The sequence below is a fragment of the Pempheris klunzingeri genome, chromosome 17, assembly GCF_042242105.1.
Source record: "Pempheris klunzingeri isolate RE-2024b chromosome 17, fPemKlu1.hap1, whole genome shotgun sequence".
In the NCBI taxonomy this organism is placed as follows: domain Eukaryota; kingdom Metazoa; phylum Chordata; class Actinopteri; order Acropomatiformes; family Pempheridae; genus Pempheris; species Pempheris klunzingeri.
The window spans coordinates 13,992,472-14,010,546 of NC_092028.1; the positions used below are offsets into that span (position 1 = coordinate 13,992,472).

Consider the following 18,075-nt stretch of genomic DNA (forward strand, 5'->3'; position numbering starts at 1 on the left):
GGCACACAGAGCAGGCATCACGCCGCACCCTCTGGTTATCCTCACTTCCCTGGTCTGTGACGTCCATGTTTCTCCCTCACTCTCCCACTGAGTGCATCTGCTCTCCTGTCTAATCTTTGCCTAAAATCAGAGAGATAATCCTGCGTCCATCTGTCCTGAGAGAAAGACAGAGAACTGACATTGCACTGTAATGATGTAAAAGAAAAAATTCAACACTAATTTAATGCGTCATCATGCTGTGGCAGGTGATAAATACTGATGACATGATTGTGCTGAAATAGTGACATCATCTTAAATTGCTTAGATTTTATTATACACAAGGATATCTCACATATACATCTTCTATACATAGAATATTTTCCACATTTTTGCATGTTTAAATATGATCATTTCCTTTTCTTTTTTTAAATTTTCACTGATTCCCACCACACATTTCATCAAGAAGGAGGAGGACAACATCGGAACAGCCATAAACTGAGACAAAGAGAAACTTGATTAGAAATACACCGATACAACATTTAAAAATAAAATTGTTCACAGGAATTATCATTCATCACTTTTAGACGTTTCACTCAAAACAGAATCACTTTTCAAAATATTTTATTGACATACCGTTACCCTCGTTTAAATAAAAAAAAAATTTAACATTCCAGCTGTAATTTTTTTTTTCTCACAAAAGTGACCTCAAATCACAAACCCTCTATTATTCAAATAGAATTAGTATCTTAATCTGAAAAAGAGCTGTCTGCAAATGTACTTGTTAATTTAAAAAAATGACTGTGTGCGGTGAGTATACGCAGAATGCCACGGTCGTGTGTGCATGTGCTTGTTATTTCATGTCTGAGTATGTTGGCTCTATCTACTGTATGTGCTGGCGCAAAGAGTTGTACTGTGCAGCTTGTACAATACGACAGTCCCTCTCCGGTTTCCTCTCAGGAGAAGCACCTCTGGACTCCCCACTCCATTACCCAGCTGTCAGTGCGTCAAGATGAGAAGGGCATGAGCGGAGCTGGTGTGATTGGCCATGATTGTTACCAAACCTTAACACTCCCTCTGATAATGTATGATAATAGATTCTTCCTAATCCCACCCTGTTTCCATGGGTGCGCTTCACACCTACAGCCATGTAAATACCAAATAGTGTGCCACCACTCCCTCTGCACACTGTGCATGGTGCACTTGACTGTGCTTGCATAAAATTAGCATCCTGTGTTTGTGTGTAAAAGGAAGAGAGGGATGGCGGGGTACTGCACGGCTGTGCTCATTAAATCATGCTCACCGCACAATGTTTCAGCACCTGCACCCAACACAACAACACGCTCACTGTCACACACACACACACACACACACACACACACACACACACATAGACAATCTGAACAGCTCTGACCCACCAACTCAACATGACTGACATGTAGGTACTAAAGACGTGGAAACGGCACCAACAGAGAGGAGCAGACAGAGAAGATCCCGTTAAACTCAGAGAGGAAGACAGAAGGAGAGGCAGCCACAGAGACAGAAAAAGGCAGAAACAGAGGCAGCACGTGCCGCGAAGCCGGGGAATATTCTTACTGTTATTCCACGCTGGTTAAACAGTGGAACAGTTAAGCAACTATCACACTCTACTTGTCATTCTGGGCCGCCTCTCTAATGGGAGCGTACACACTAAATGGAAAATCACAAATGTCAGATGATTACTCATGTGACCCATGAGCTTGGGTGGACGTGACCTAGTTAGGTCAGACCCAGGTGAGATTCAGCTAGACACCACATGCAGCTTTGTGCATAAGCTCAAACGCACGCCTTTGCACTTTCAAATGCGCACACACACACGCACGCACACACACACACACACACACACACACACACACACACACACACACACACACACACACACACACACACACACACAAAGGGGATCCTGTTGTAACAAAAGCTTTTGCAGCTTTACACACACAAACACAGACTGATACAACACCTAAGCACCTTTTCCCTCTTTGAGTGAATAACTGAGAGTAGTTTTAATCATGACGGATTCTTATCATGTTGACTACCACATGCAAGCACACTTTAATTATGCATGCTTTGGAAACGTGATGGTTCAGTGGCAAAGGAAACATGGACATGATTGCTCTTAGTTTGTGTATTGATTTTATCATATGATCACTATAGTTTCTGTTATGTCAGAGAGTCTAGAGAGTAATATAGACTAGACCACTGAGTGTACGCACTGTAGTGACATCACATTTAGTATTTAATAATTCAGAAAATGTTGTAAGCTCAGAACCGAGGCTCCTAAGGTGCTTTCCCAGCAAAAGAATTAATGTGTGGCTTACACATGAAAATTTAAATACAACACAATGCCAATGGCTTGAGAGAGTTGCTGTACAGGCAAAAAGCCCACCACACTTACACATACACACACACACACACACACACACACACACACACACACAATCTCCTTGGTAATGTTGTGGAAACAGAACTCCTGACCAATCACCACGAGCTCAGGACCAGGAAGGAAGTCTGGGATATGAGTTCAGTTTTTGCAAATTAATACTGTATGTGTTTGTGTACATTAACCACTCTAACATCTGCATGCACATGCCCACACACACACACACACGCACACACGCGCACGCACACACGCACACACACACACACACACACACACACACACACACACACACGCGCACACACACACACACACACACACACACACGCAAAGACAATGGAATGGATCTGATCCATACTTTTGTTATGTGCAATTGTAAATATTGTACAAAAGCACACAGCAGGTCCATTCAGTATAGCAGTGACTCTCTTACAATCCCTTTCCAAACACAATCTTCCTCTTTTCTTTATCTTGTTTTCTTTATCTTCTATGTCAGCTCCCTCTCCTCTTCTCCTCCATACATGTAAGAGTTGTATCCCGGCGGCTGTACGTACTCCTCAGACTTATCCCAGTCCGACACCCACCCAGACCCGGATCCTCCTCCTCCTCCTCCTCCTCCTCCTCCTCCTCCGCCCCCTCCATTGGTTCCGACAACTGGTTGGCCCATGGCCCCGTACTGCCCGCCTCCGCGGTAGAGCTCCTCTGTCTCATTGGCCAGTTCATCCTCATCGATGATACCGCACTTCTCCTCACTGGTGTCCTCAATGTCCGCCCAGGCCTGCTTTTCCCCTGATGCGAAGAGTCCTGGCGAGAAAGATTGTGACCAGTGTTTAGACTGACTGACAACATGTGTCTTACAAAAGAGTATATTCAAAGTCAAGTCATACCATAGAAAATGACTCCTCCATAATGAACGAGGGAAGCTATGAGGAAGACGTACTGCCACTCTTCTCGTGTCTGAAATGATGCACAAAGGTATGGAACATGGGTGAGTTCAATCTCCTTTTCCGTTAAATGTTTACATTTTGACAGTTTCATACGTGGCATTATAAAGTGAATGGTTTATACCTTGTGTTTGGTCATGGCTCCCACTATGAGAGGACACACCATTCCAGATAATGTTCCCACCCCGTTTGAGATGCCCATCAGTATGCTGGCATATCGAGGGGCGATATCCAAGTGATTTACGTTAAACCCTGAGTGAAGGAACGAAAACAGCACACAACATGATTTCCCCCAGTTTCTAAAGTGTTTTTTTTTTCTCAGTGTTACTGAAGCAGATTTTCATGGTTATGGTTAGAGTAAAGGTAAAGTAATGCAGCCCAGCCAGCCCGCATCAGTGTTTAAGGAATAGTTTGACATTTTGGAAAATACGCTTATTTGCTTCCTTGCAGAAGTAGATGAGAAGATTGATACAACCGTTATGTCTGCAGAGTAAAGATTTTGCAAAAGCCAGCAGCTGGTTAGCTTAGCTTAGCACAAAGACTGGAAACAGGGAAACAGCCAGCCCTGTAAAGTGTACATGTGATAGGTTGTTATTTTATGGTGGTTATGTGCTGGACTATTTCTTAGCAGTGACTTCCTGGAGTCTCTACTAGTTGGTTGGCAATGGGTCCCAGCCGGGAAATCGTCCAACACACAACCCTTAAAACTTCAACTTACATTTCGTCTTTCATGGATTAAACAAACAAGATTTACTGTTTTATACTGTGTTTGTCTGCTGTACGGTCACATAACAACTTGATTAAATCAGGTTTTCGCCATACTAGTTTATAACATCTCCCTCACCTGAGATAGCAAAGCCACTGAAACCCACAGCGAGGACCAGGAAGGAAATAGCAACACCTTTCGAGTGAGAGAATCCCACCACCAGCAGGAGGGTGGCCTCCATCCCAAAACCTGAAACACGCCAAATTAAACACATCAAAAACGAACCACTATCCACAATATTATACTCTGTCTCATTAATGTCTCATTCAGCAATGATTATCTGTTGCACCGCAGTGCATTATGATTGAAATGAAGAAAGGACCTTTAAACTGTGCTAAAATACTAATGTGATTCAGGTACTGGTAGCTGCTGCACTTCAAACACTGAATTATGACGATCATTAACAAATAAATCTATGAAATGTTTATTTTGTTGCTAATTTTGCTTTAATATTGCCGGGGGACATTACACACTTGTATTCTCGCTACCACACAAAAAGTTTCTGCTGATTGTTGCAGTCAAAGTCTCTCATTTTGCTTTATGTTGCTTTCACTTCAGCAACCCCAAAAATCAAGATGAAGAGTGTTTGTCTTAACAAATGTGCCTCAGCGGTCAGATATTATGCTACGCTTTGCCCAAACAGGTGATTAGTTTACTTTAAAACTTGGATGCTTCTCTGAAAATTGTAATATTCTAGACTCTGAGTTCCTCAAACCTCAGCAAAGTGTTAAAATTTCCACTGAGTTACACCATCTTTAAATGTTAATACTAAACATACAATTTTCTTTATTTCTACAGCATCTCAAAATATTCAAGGTCTCAAACATGCATCATGTAACATCACTCACAAACACAAACTGAAAGTAGTTGCAGTTGAGTTTTAGCTGGATCAAAATGACAAATTAGAGATGCTCTTCTTTAAACTGATGTGTGTTGTTCAGTTTCTGCTCTTGCATTCCTTCCTTCCCCTCTTGTTGTCTGTCCTCCTCACCCTCCTCCAGCCACCACCCTCCTCCCTTTTGACACACTCACCTCCACAGTTCATGAGCTTCCTGACATTGGTGGTGGACATCAGGTTGTGGGTTCTCAGGTAGTCTGCCAACTGGCCTCCAATAGGCACAATGATTGTCATCACCAGATGGGGCAAAGCTGACACCATGCCCACCTGAAAGAGGACAGGGGAGAGAGAGTGTGTATGTGTGTGAGAAAAGTGTTTTCATTACCGCAGTGTTAGATATAGTGGGAGACTCAAGATATAAACTTCTCCTATTTCAGATCAACTTTGTCGCTAGATTGATCTGGATACTAGTAAATGTTTATGCTGAATTATGCTCCTTTGAACTGAACTGAGATAAGCTGATCTGAGTGATGGAGGGAATAGGAGGTCGTATATTAACACTTTGGTGTGTTGTTTTGGTCTTGTGGTCCCTATCAAATACAAGCGAAATACCCACAAAGATGCTGATTGTTTTGTCTCAGACTCTTATTAAATTTTTAAAAATTAGGTCATTTCTACACACACAAAAGAAAAAATACACGATGTAAACAGGACTACATTAATTTACATTAGTGTCTGGGGGGGGAATAGTGTAATCTTCACTCTTGGATGCTTTGTTGATGTGAGTCTGGAACTGTATTGATGGTTTGATCCCCTGAAACTGCTCATAAAATTTGGGACTCACAGAAACAACAAAGGGACTCAAAGGGATATGCTTGTATTTTTTCAACCTGAGATTTATTTTTTAATCGTGGCCGTTTTAACTGTGGGTCTTTATAATGTTTCACTTTTTCACTTGATTACAGGGATTTAGGACTCGCGAATCCAGCAAAGCTATTGTATGTCTTTAGCTGTGGTCATATTCCAATTGTTAGTATATAAACTCAAGCTTCAGTGAGGAAAGTCTTAATAGCCATAGATCCATTTTCCAAACAATTTCTCTGGAGACCCAGTTTTTAAAAATGACAAACCACTCAGACCCAATTCACAAAAGGCCAATAAATAGTCCTATAAATCGTGAGCAGAGCAAACTTGCGCATAAATGAAAATCTTGTCCCTTCCATTACCAAAACCCACATTTTTATCTTGAATAAGTAAACCTGCCATTTTGAAGCAATATACATTTGTTACATCACAACTTTTACGCACATATTATTGAAAACATAAACGCATTTTAAATAGTTTATAAATTCAGACCAAATAAATGCATTTAACTGCCTTCTCATTAGTAACAATGTGGACATTTTAAAGATTCAACAAATGAGACAAAGTGAGTGTTAACAGGCACTCGTCTGCAGAACGGCAGCCGCAGAAACAGTGAAGTGAAACGATAGTGAGTAGAACTACCAACAAGCTCCATCATATAGCTCAAAACTCTAGTTATAAACCTGAATAAAATTCCCTGCGACCCACGTGTGGGTCCCGACCCAGTCTCAGGCAATGACTGGTACAGATGATATACTCTCACCTTGCTGATCTCAAACCCAAAGACTTCTTCAAAGTAGGCCGGCTGGCTGATGAGCAGCAGGTAGAAGGTCCAGCTCCTGCAGAAATTGGCCACAATGATGGCGTAGACTGGCATGGAGGTGAAGAAGTGTCTCCATGGGGTTTTGAATTTCTGAGACCAAGAAGAAAAAAATATTACTGGGATCAACTGACTGTTTTAGTGTAAGTCTCAGTGTTAGATTGACACACAAAGACATGAACATCACATGAACATCATATAGGGCCATACATGGAGAGGATTAAGAAATGAGGCAGACTCTCCGATTGCGTCTTCAATGTACTTCCTCTCCTCCGGTGTGATGGTGGGATGGGCTGCAGGACTCTCATACGACACCAGAATCCAGAACATATACCAGAATATCCCAACACTGCCTGGGAGAGGAAGAAAGAGGAGAGAAAACAGAAGACACACAAATGGCTATAGTAGAGACAGAGCAATACAGCTGGCTTGAAGGGTACAGTAGCGAGAGAGATAGAGTGAGAAAACGGTAAGTGGCAACTCATAGTTCCTCCAGGTTTATGTTAATGTTGTGAAGCTCAATTGTGTTAAGTTTTACAAATCAGCAGTAGGTTGGGAAGAAATTTGGGGTTTGGGACATGCTGTTGCAGGCTAGATTTGCATTAAAAAGGTGAGACTGCAAGTACTGTGAATCTTTATTTTTTGAATTCCAAAAAATGTGAGCTCAATGTAACCTTATACTTAAAGACTTTGAACATCTAATGCAGACACGTGTAAATCCTTGAGATTTACATAAAGGCTCTGCCATTCAGTCTAGATTGTGAGAAAACAGAAAAACACTAGTTGATATATTTGGAAATAGTTGCATCTGAACTGAAGCGTGCTAGTGTATGTACTAATATGGCTGATGTAATAAAACACATATTTGAATATAAGAGTACTAACCATAGACATAGAATACTGAAGGCCACCCAGTGTATTGCACCAGTATCCCAGCTAAAGGCATGGCCACCACCGCCCCAGCATAGGATCCTAAGAAGACATCACACATAAAGAAAAGCAACAAATAACCAATTTTTCCTCAAATCATCTAATCATCTTTGCACTCACAATGCTACCAAAAATACATTGTTATTAAGTTTCCATGGAAATCCACATGCCCACCACTTAAACTTTGCAGGAATCCATATTCATGTTACAACCCCCACAATTAAATTCCAGTGGAGATCCTGAAGTTTCTGCAGATAACAGAGATATTGAATTCTGGGGAAATGAGTCAATAAGCTGTGAAACTTTACCACAAAAGGCTGTTGTGGCTAATCGACTTCTCTCAAGAGGAGGCGCCCACTTGGCCCAGATCCCGTGGCAGGCTGGGTATGATACACCCTTAAGGACACAAAACAGTCAGGGTAACCCTCATGCATTTAGGAACAGTTTACACAGAGTCCTGCGAGCATGCGTGCACACAGACACATACTGTACCTCAACAAGGCCCTGGCATATCCTGACCAGTATGACGCAGCTGTAATGGCAGCGAGCAGCAGCTGGAATCAGCATGTTGAGGGTGGATGTGGCCACTATGGCAAAGCCAAACACTCTTAAACACACAAAAGACAAACAAGACGCCTCAGACTGAATATTCTATAATAACAACAGCAGAACAACAATGACCAGAAGATGAAACAAATGCTTCAGATTACAGTAAGACACACAGTGGAGAAGATATTATAAATGTGAAGACATTCACCTGTTGGCTGCAAATTTTTGACATATAAAGCCACCCGGGATCTGTGTGACGATGTAGCCCCAGAAGAAGGAACCATGGATCATCCCCACTGTCTCAGGGTCCCAGGTGAACTGTGCTGCCTGGAGAAAAGAAGATATGACTTCAACTCAATTCAATTAGAAAATTCAGTAACTTCTAAATGAAGATAACAGACAACATAAGACTTTTTTTTTTGCATGATGGTGGTTTTTTTTAGTTCCAAAAAACACCGAATATACTTATATTCACTTTAAGTACAAATGGCCTGAGTTCCCAATTCATTTCTTTCTTAAAAAACAAATCTTAACTGAGCAGAAATAAAGTACCAGAGAAGCAGTTTTATTTTCATGTGATTCAAATACAGACTGATACAATAAATGTGAGTCACTCACCACAAGCACTTCCTTGTTGCCTTTGTAGACAGTGTGGTCATTGACCATGCTTACAATGGCCACACCCAAGTTGCACCGGATGCCAAAAGAGATGCAGAACCCCAGGCCAGACAGGATGGCGATGATGTACCGCCTCGGCAGGCCAAAGCAGGTGCAGTCCACCACTGGCAGCTCCTTCTCCTCCACCAGCTCAGGACGGCCCTCCGCTGATAACTCAATGGTTTCTCCATTGGGCTGCCGCTTCTCAATCAGCCTGAGAGGAGACACAGAGTGCAGGGAAGGAGAACTACAAGCCAGCCTCTGCAAACACTGTCTAACAGGATTGACAGGGATGACCTGCTTTCACAGTGCAACACTGCAAGAATATATTATGGACATAAATCTCTTTGTTGTTGATTATAATGTGCTGATACATGCCTCAAATGTAATACCTGTTCAGTTCAGTACTCAAATTTAGACTGGCATTCCCCTTAAAAAAGACTCATAGAGACACTCCTCATGAAAAAGAGGGAATGAGGGAGAGGTGACAGTGAGGTGACACACTGATGCACACCTCCACTGGGGACAGAAACTTACATAACATGGAAACGGTCACTATAAGGGGGATTTCCTGGGAGCATGGGTAACATTTCCAGTTTCAGATGAGCCACTGATGCTCTTAAAACAAATCTGTTTGTATGTAAGAGCTTGAAATGTGGGAAACATGGTTCCCACATTTCCCAACAATTCTCAGAGCCTTTTCCAGACACCACATGGCTCTGTGCGTTTCTGGAGCAATTGTTTTCACAAATGCATGGAAGATGTTACATCTTATGGGTTTATTGTGTTATTTCCATCCTGTGGCAAAGAGGGTACATTTTTTTAAAAACTTTTTTTGGTAGTATTTGAATACTTTTCTTACTCTCTCTCTGTCTCAACCCAATAAATTCATTTGGCTTTAGTGGTATGAAAGTTTTGGAAACAATGTTGCCAAAGCATCAATAAAAATTAAGATAAAATAGAATCAAAAGCTAGAAAGCAAAATATAATTTGAACAGCATACAATACGTAATATGTCTCTCATTCTCTCTCTCTCTCTCTTTCTCTCTCTCACACACACACACACACACACCTCCATGCAGACAACATGCACCATGTTGGGGTCGTGTCTGACTCAGCATGTCTCAGTGTGTGGAAGCAGCTGTCACTAGCCGAGGAGCAGAGTTAGCCACGACAGCACATTCCCCCCGTGCCCGCTCCTTCAGGACGCCTAGGGAACGCTGCCATACTGGTGCTGTTCAAGATGTCCACCCTCTCAGACACAAACAGGAGCTCTCTGGTGACCGACATCTAACCACATCGTGTTACCGAATGGACAGGCTTGTGTGTTTGTACTGGAAGGTCATTCAGACAGTGTATGAGTGTGGGGACGGATGCAAAATCAGAGATAATTAACTTGAAAACCAAGTTTTGTAGAGGAGCAGAGGCCTTCACAGGCTTATATTTCACTGAACTGCTAAATGTATCAAGAGAGTCTAATCAATACTCCAAAAATACATCCATTCTGTTACAGATTTAGTCAAAAAGATTTTTTTTTTGGTAAATGAGGGAATTCCTGCTTTTGATTTAAACTATAAATGTAGACTAATATTTGTCATTTTCTTAAGTTGTAAATCGATTTGTGTGAGACCATTTTTCGACAAATGGCAAGTGTTGCCTTTTTCCACAGAAGTCAAACAGAGGAGTCAGGAGAGCAGCCATCTGTGTGTTACAACCTCAGTACCCTCACCAACACACCCCTACTATGAAACACTCACACACTCACACACATGCATACGGCAGACTTAAGAACATGCTTTCTACTTATACAGTTTGATTTTCTCAGACATAGCGCCACAATTTTCAGCGCATATTTGTTTTAAGATGAGTGTACGTGTTTTGGGGTATGAGTTCGCAGCGAAGCGCACTCGTGTGTCAGCTGTCCACTTTCCATTGGGCTGATCCAGTTAGTCAGTGAGCTGGAGAATTATGCACAGAAACAGGCACAATAACCACAAGGATTTGTTCCATGTTACGAGGATGGTTGCATTTTTAAAAGATTGTTCCAAATTTGAGCTTCGATAGGTTCCCAAAACAAGTGTTTACTGCATTGAACGCTGCTTTGTTTGTGAAGCAAACATTCATGACAATTCATCTCTCTCTGGCTCTTCAGCACACCGAAACTGCAAGATAACTTATTCACTAACACAAGACAAGTCAGACTCTGACACTGGTTAATTATTGATGTGTTTTTGGGTGAGATAAATAATTCACTCTAGCTTTTACACCATAATCTGTCACTATCTATCTATCTGCTAGCCTGTATATCTGCTTCTCTGCATATACACTGTCTCTTCCATCCAGTCGTTACATTTCTTAGTTATGCATGCGGATTTCACTCCCTCCCCCATTTCCACCCCAGCATACTCTGCATAATCTCTTTATACATCTAGTAATCACCCAATACACAAAAAAGATAACAAATATGGCAGTATAATGATGTATAAATTGAAACATGAGACATCCTGTCAAGTAAAACACAATGAACAACACAAGAGTAATATTTTGGTAAGCAACATTTTGGAATTTGTAGGAGATTAGAGAGGCTGCATCCTCTCTCTCTCTCTCTCTTACTCTCTCTCTCTTAATCTGTCACAACATTCAGATTAGGATTACAAAAATGATTTACTTCCGGAAATGAATATGGAGGGACAGACGAGCGCTGGGTGTGGTTCAACATGCTTCTCCCTCTATCATGACACGCTCTTCATTCATTTTTTTTTTTTTTAGTCCTTTTCGTAAATCAGATTGCCATCACTTATATGCACTTATTTTATGTTTCAAGGCAAACATTTAGTCCAGTCTTTGCCTCGTCTATTACAAACACATTTTTCTGTGCAGAGAGCTGGGAAAGTACTCCACACCGAGGAATTCTCTGTTTTTACCTGTTTGACTGATTTACTAAATAAAGGGCAAATAAAAGGACTGTTACAAGCCTCTAATTCATAATTGTTTCAGATGCAGCACGTGCAGGCATATAACATAACTACATCTGGTGGAAAGTGCACTGGCCAGGCAGCTCCGGTGCACCGTAGTGTATTGAACACAGCAAACAGAGAGAGATGAGATTGTTTCCAATTCTGTTAATCACAGCAAAAAGTCAAAAAGCCAAAAGAAAAAAGTTGATCAAAAAGCTGATGTGACACAAACAAAAGTGTTTTCTGTTGAATCTGTTGGCTGTATTCATCTCTGTTCTACACAAATGTGCTGGCTTGCTCCCTGAGTGGAGCTCACCATCGTACTTCAGAGTAAGCGAAACTTGCAGGAGGATCCTCATTAAACCTTGCGACAGATTGCAGCCTGACACCCACACATACGCTACCAGCTAACGAGGCTAGCCCAAAGCAGAAATTACTGTTAATTACAGATGCTTCCCACTAAAGGGCAATCTCACCCTAACGTGTGTGTAAGTGTCTCAAAATAGCTGACTAGCAGAGGGTCTCCTGCTTCTAATATGGTGTTTTAATGTGGTAATAAAAAGAGTTTGGTGGTACTTTCAGTTTACAGTTTTGTACTGGTTGGTAAAAATTGCATGTTCTTCGAGACGCACATAGAAAAAAGCAGCTTTGTCTCCGGACATTTGCCTTCGTGTGAGGCTCAAAATACCGTGAGCTTCCATTCAGCTGATGTAGCTTCTCTTGTTAGCATAGCGAAGACCTGATTGGTCTCAGCTGGCAGCAATTAATGAGCAAGAGAGCATGAGCAGGCAGGAGTCCCGTGACCTCAGGCTCTCTGAAATATCATAATTACAACAGTAACAGGCTCATCAGGAACTACTCACACCTCATACTGAGCTCATATCTGTGCTTTTCACCTGAACACGAGAGGCAAAGTTTAACCTACAACATAAAACCTGACATGAAATGTTCCAAGTCAACCTGTCAAGGTCAATTACAGCGATTTAGTCTAAGAAATGAAAAGACTTCAAGGCCTTTACATACTGGATTTTAACATTTCATTCAATTAACATAACTTGTGAGAATATCATCAGTAGATCTTTCTTAAACAATATGTTTTTGCATTCCTAGCTTGAATATTATTTATTATTAAATTTTCATCAATCTGACCATATTGTCTTGATTAATCAATTAATTGTTTTGTTTAAGATATCTAGTTTGCAGAAGTTTAAAGAAATCCTCACATTTGATAATCTGTAAGTAACAATGTTTTGGCATTCTTGCCTAAAAAAAATCACTAAAACTATTATTCGATAATCAAAATAGTTGCCAATGAATTGTCTGTCAATTGACTAATTGAACAGTTAAGTAATCATTGCAGCTGTTAAGAACACACATACATAAATCTATGTAACTATGTAATATTTAATAATGTATACTTACAGCCACTATGATAGACCATTAATGTTCTTCTTCATAAGCAGTGACAATCTCTACTAAATATTGTTCTTCCACATTTGAAGTCTAATTGTGAGGAAATATTTAGAATTTTGCAATTATATATCAGCTATGACAAGAGGACGCGGTGAGTCTCACGTGCTGGTTGATGACCTGGGACTTTTGTTACCCTGTATATTAAATTCACCAATTCACAAAGCGTTCTGCGTAATCCTCCGATAAGAGGATGATAGAGAGGGAGAGAGAGACGGCGATGGAGGTTGACAGTAAAAATATTATATAACGTTAGATGCCCTGGCCATTATTTGTCCACATCCATGTGCTGAATTGATCCTCCATTGTGCTATAGATAAACCTTGCTTTTATTTCCTCGTGTCAGCTTTCCCACTCTAGTTCCTCATTATTCACCGTCTATCTCTCAGGTCAGGCGCTTGGAAATATGGGAACAATAAGGATTTTTTTTTACATTTTTAAATTGAAATTTCTGCATCTATTTTGTAATTTCGATAGTGGTGTCTCCCCCCTTCCTCCATGAGCAGCTCACTCTCCCTGAAGTGAACAGATTGGGTCTCAGTGGGACTATGTCACCCAGGGAGACACCCTCCCACCCTCCTCCCCATCCTGTCACACCACTTTTTTTTTTCTCTCTCTCCTGTGGACTCACACACACACACACAAAACGTTCAAACACCCACACGTGTGACCTTCATAGACTTATTATCTAAATACTCACATAATATAACTCAATCACCGTGTGAGTGCTGACTACATAACACACACACACACACACACACACACACACACACACACACACACACACACACACACACACACACACACACACACACACACACACTGCTTCTCACGACTTTTTCTCCAAACAGCAAATGATGAACTGAGCTGGGTCATAACATATATTTAAAATCTTCTTCTCTTCCTGTTTTTTGCCTCCCTGTTCTGTTGTGCACCATAGTGGGTTTTTTTTAAAAAATTCAAACCCAACAATTACCTGGAGGCAGCATAATATAAAACAGAGAAGCATCACTAACATCATCAACACAAACAGCATTGTTGCCAATTACTGAACATGCTGAGAGGTTGTAGCTGCATATCCAAACTGCTCATCCCTGACAGATCCATCATCTGTGTAGACCCTTTCAATGAACTCTCTTTCACACACAACAATGACACAATGGCATAGACAGACAGACAGACAGACAGACAGACAGACAAAAGATCAAGATAGAGAACGCAAGTGCCAGCAGAGTAATCATCTTTACCCTTGACAGCCAGTGCAGTTGCTTTAACATGATCCCTGCCATTGTCATAATCACATGTGTTTATATTGAACTAATCTGTAAACGTGACAAAGGTAAGTTAACTGCAAAATTTAATTTCACATGTTTCCAAAAATGTGATACGAACCCTTCATTCATCAGAAAACCCTTCTGGTTGTGCACAGAGAAGTGAAGTCAAGAAGCAGAGCTGCTCTGTCTCTGGGTGTAATACTTAAGTATTAATGTCAAGAACATAGTGTCTTACATAAAACAACGATTGACGGTAATTCTTACATTTATAACAATGATTAAAATGTTTAGAAAAATGTTGCAGTTCTATTATTTTGCCAAAGCCTAAATTGTAAAAAGGTTCATCTCCTTATTATTTGAATATTTTATTCAGACCACTTTTCAGACCACGGTGTAAGGTAACTGAAAATGTAGCACTGCACCGCAAGTAAAATGGATTAAAAATGGATTACCTGTTATATTCTGTATTGCCTTGTGCAGAGCGAAACATAAGCTGTTCTTGTGTAGCCTCGCAATCCTGCTGATTCAAACAAATGGCTGATTCATTTGAAGGTCTTTTAATAAACCTGTATTTGGCGTTTTTTATGAGATGCAAACTGTCTGTGGGTAACTATTAGAAACTTTTACAGCCAAAATGATGATGAAGGTTGTTGTATGATTATATTTCATGCAGTCCTGTGGAGTAATTCCTTGGTTCGAGGAGATGAATAGATGATGATGTTTAGACATTCATTTGAAGATGTTAAAAATGGGAATAGTGAGACTAGAGATGTAAAGTGCACTTGACCTTACAGTGCTGAAGTTTATGCTTACCTAGTGGAGTTTAATATAGAAACAGGAGATGCATTCTGATGGAGAAAATGTTTAAATAATAAATGAACTCCTGGCTGCTTTCATCAGGAGGGATTTTGTCTGTGAGGTGGTGAGATTGCACACAGACTCACTTATCTATTCACATTGCAGGGATGTCCTGTGTTCAAGATACAACATATTCACACATTTGCACTCACACACACGCCTCAAATGTTCTACTTGTTACTGATCAAAAATTATCCACCTTTTCTATGGAAACCATTGCTTGTACCTCACACTCTGGCCACATAAAATCAGAGTTCACTAAGCCGAGGAAACGCCCACTAAAACCAATCTGGATCCAATCTTACACATCATCTCTCATAGCATCAGCTGTGGCCGTGCACATGCATGGCTCACGACCAGTAATAGAGAAAAAGCCTGAGATTTGCATGTCTGTTAATCTGGGACATACTGATAGGCTGAAAGTTGTCCGTGCTGGTGTCTCAATGGCTCAGTGGATGGATGGCGGATGGATGGATGGATGGAGGATGGAGCGGGAGGGAGCGGCTGGAGGAAGTGACATGGGCTGGGATGGAGTGAGTGGGAGGGGAGAGTTTAGGGATTTGCGTGGCTCGACAGCTGGACTGAAAAACAAGCTATTTCAGGACAGGATTTATACGTTTGGTTGCTACCTCAAATCCTGAGAGAGCGAAAGCTTAAAGCAATGGTTATTGCATGAGGTTCTATCAGTGTCTTTAATCTCTCTTTTTTTACAGAAGTATTGTCAGCACACCAGTCCGTGTTGCAACTTTTGTGATGATGTGCATTTCATTTACATATCATCAGGCGGTTTAACACATGAACTTTTCTTTAAAAGCAACACAGTCACAAACTAGTGACTGTGTACTTTTTGAACTAGTGATGGTCTCCTTCCTCATAATCCATCTTAAAGAGTCACCGTATGTAGCATACAGAGGTGATACAGAGGCACATACTTCATTATTATATGGCTGCACTTCTTTCAGAAAATGACAGAGTACAATGTACATCACAAATTAAGACCGAGAAGCTACAAATTTTACCAGAAAAATTATTCAAAACATTAATTGGTTCTAAAAATAGATATCTGTATTAACTGTGTTTATTATAATAGTTTCTATGTCTCAGACTTGGCTTTTTCATGTACAATAAAAACTCATGAAGTTAGGTTCCTTGGTAAATGGCTTGAGATTTAAAGTTCACTGATCAAAAACAGAGGTAACCATTGTCAGAGGCTGCCCTGAAATTAGAGATAGATAGATAGATAGATAGATAGATAGATAGATAGATAGATAGATAGATAGAGGTCCCATCTTATCATCGCTCTCATTCAGCCAGGTCGTGCCAGTAACGCACGGAAACATTATGTAACCACACTTTCTTCCCGCCTATAACACCAATACAGTCAAGTTGAGCTGGGCCAAATTTGACAAGAGCAACAGCATCATGTCATTCTTTACAGGAAAAACAGAAGGCAGTAAAGCTGCAAATCACGAGGAGAAAACCTCTCTCCAGTCCCACATGCACTCTGTGTTGAGTTCCCTGCACTTTCACTACACACCTCCGATAAAATCCCCATCATTTATTTGTGCTTTTCTCTGATAGTTTCTGCCATAATTTGATTGTTTTCCCCACAAGGTACCGGATAAAAATGAACCAATGATGTAATGACAGCCAAACATTTTCTCCCATCAGCAATTTTTCACCCACTTCTGTTTATCCAATCTCTGCTCTGTGCGCTGCGCAAAAGCTGGACTTTAGCCGCTACCTACGTGATATTTGCGCCTTAAATCCGTAAGTCGTTAAAATCAATACTGAACAAACTTTTTTTTTATTCACTGGAGAGTTACTGGTTGGAAGAGAGAGGATGGGAACCCGCAGCATGATGGGCTGCTGTGTCCCGCAGAACAAAACTAAGCCCAGCAAACGCGTGAAATGGGGGAAAAGTCAGAGGTGTAGTCAGGAATATTTGAAATAGGTGTGTACCTGTGAATTTTCCCCAGAGTTTTGCCCGCGACCGCCTTAAACCTGTCTGGTCGGATCTCCATCCTTGCAGCTTCTTGACCCGGCCGGTGTGCTGATGTCCCGCGCGCCCTCCTGTCCTGCCTGAACGCGCACAGTCTCTCTCTCTCTCTCTCTCTCTCTCTCTCTCTCTCTCTCTCTCTCTCTCTCTCTCTCTCTCTCTCTCTCTCATCCCTCCGCACCAGCCTCCACTTCACTCCCTGATGAAGGTTTAGGCCTGATGATGTAGCTTGTGGTCTTTATTGGATGATATATGAATTAATCACAAGTCTAACCCTATCTACCTATAAATTAAGGCAATTAATTACTAATGGATGTTTTGTCTCTCATGGTTACTCTAAGTGAGATCTCTTCAAAAGAAGAGTTCAACCAGCACATAGAATCAAACTAATGGATCTCTAACAGAGGGACTTGTCGTGGCACCTCGTACGCCTACAGATAACACCTTTTAGCACCAAACTTGAGTAAATGTTAAGAGAACCCTTTTTAAAGAATCCATAACAGAAAAAAAAAAGATAATTAGTATAATAATTGGTATTGCTGAGCAAAAATATGCCTCTGCTGCCACAAATTCTTTTAATTTTCTCACTCCAAGTGAATATTTTCTAACTTCTGTAAAGGCCTTCATCTTTATACAGCTGTGATCTTGAGGGTGTTCAGGTTTGAGTGATGTCAAGATCATAAAAAGGTCCATCCAGTCAGGTTGCTGCCATCTAGAGGTTTATTTTAGCCCTCATCTAGTACAGTACAATACT

At 40.9% G+C, this 18,075-nt stretch overlaps 2 protein-coding genes across 2 annotated transcripts in view; both read right to left on the minus strand.

The window, feature by feature from the left end:
- dhrs7b (dehydrogenase/reductase (SDR family) member 7B) overlaps positions 1–3,146 on the minus strand; it is a 100,149-nt gene extending 97,003 nt beyond the window's left edge. Inside the window, exon 1 of the mRNA XM_070847322.1 lies at positions 3,134–3,146. The gene's annotated coding sequence lies outside the window, so the exon portion shown is untranslated. The remainder of the gene's footprint in view (positions 1–3,133) is intronic.
- Positions 2,883–17,359, minus strand: slc17a7a (solute carrier family 17 member 7a). The gene is made up of 13 exons (XM_070847320.1): positions 17,285–17,359; positions 8,725–8,977; positions 8,315–8,433; positions 8,050–8,164; positions 7,866–7,953; positions 7,513–7,599; positions 6,838–6,980; positions 6,571–6,720; positions 5,138–5,270; positions 4,184–4,294; positions 3,464–3,591; positions 3,283–3,352; positions 2,883–3,199 (listed from the first exon to the last, which is right to left on the minus strand). The coding sequence occupies exons 1-13, from the start codon at positions 17,344–17,346 to the stop codon at positions 2,883–2,885; spliced, it is 1,776 nt and encodes a 591-aa protein (XP_070703421.1). The 5' UTR covers positions 17,347–17,359.
- Positions 17,360–18,075: the final 716 nt, after the last annotated feature.

Excerpts from the sequence above, each read along its gene's own strand:
- slc17a7a (XM_070847320.1), bottom strand. The coding sequence starts at position 17,346 with ATGGAGATCCGACCAGACAGGTTTAAGGCGGTCGCGGGCAAAACTCTG. Across the intron at positions 7,600-7,865 it reads AGCCACAACAGCCTTTTGTG|GATCCTATGCTGGGGCGGTG; the intron begins GTAAAGTTTCAC and ends ATGTCTTCTTAG. Across the intron at positions 3,592-4,183 it reads CAGTGGCTTTGCTATCTCAG|GGTTTAACGTAAATCACTTG; the intron begins GTGAGGGAGATG and ends TCCTTCACTCAG.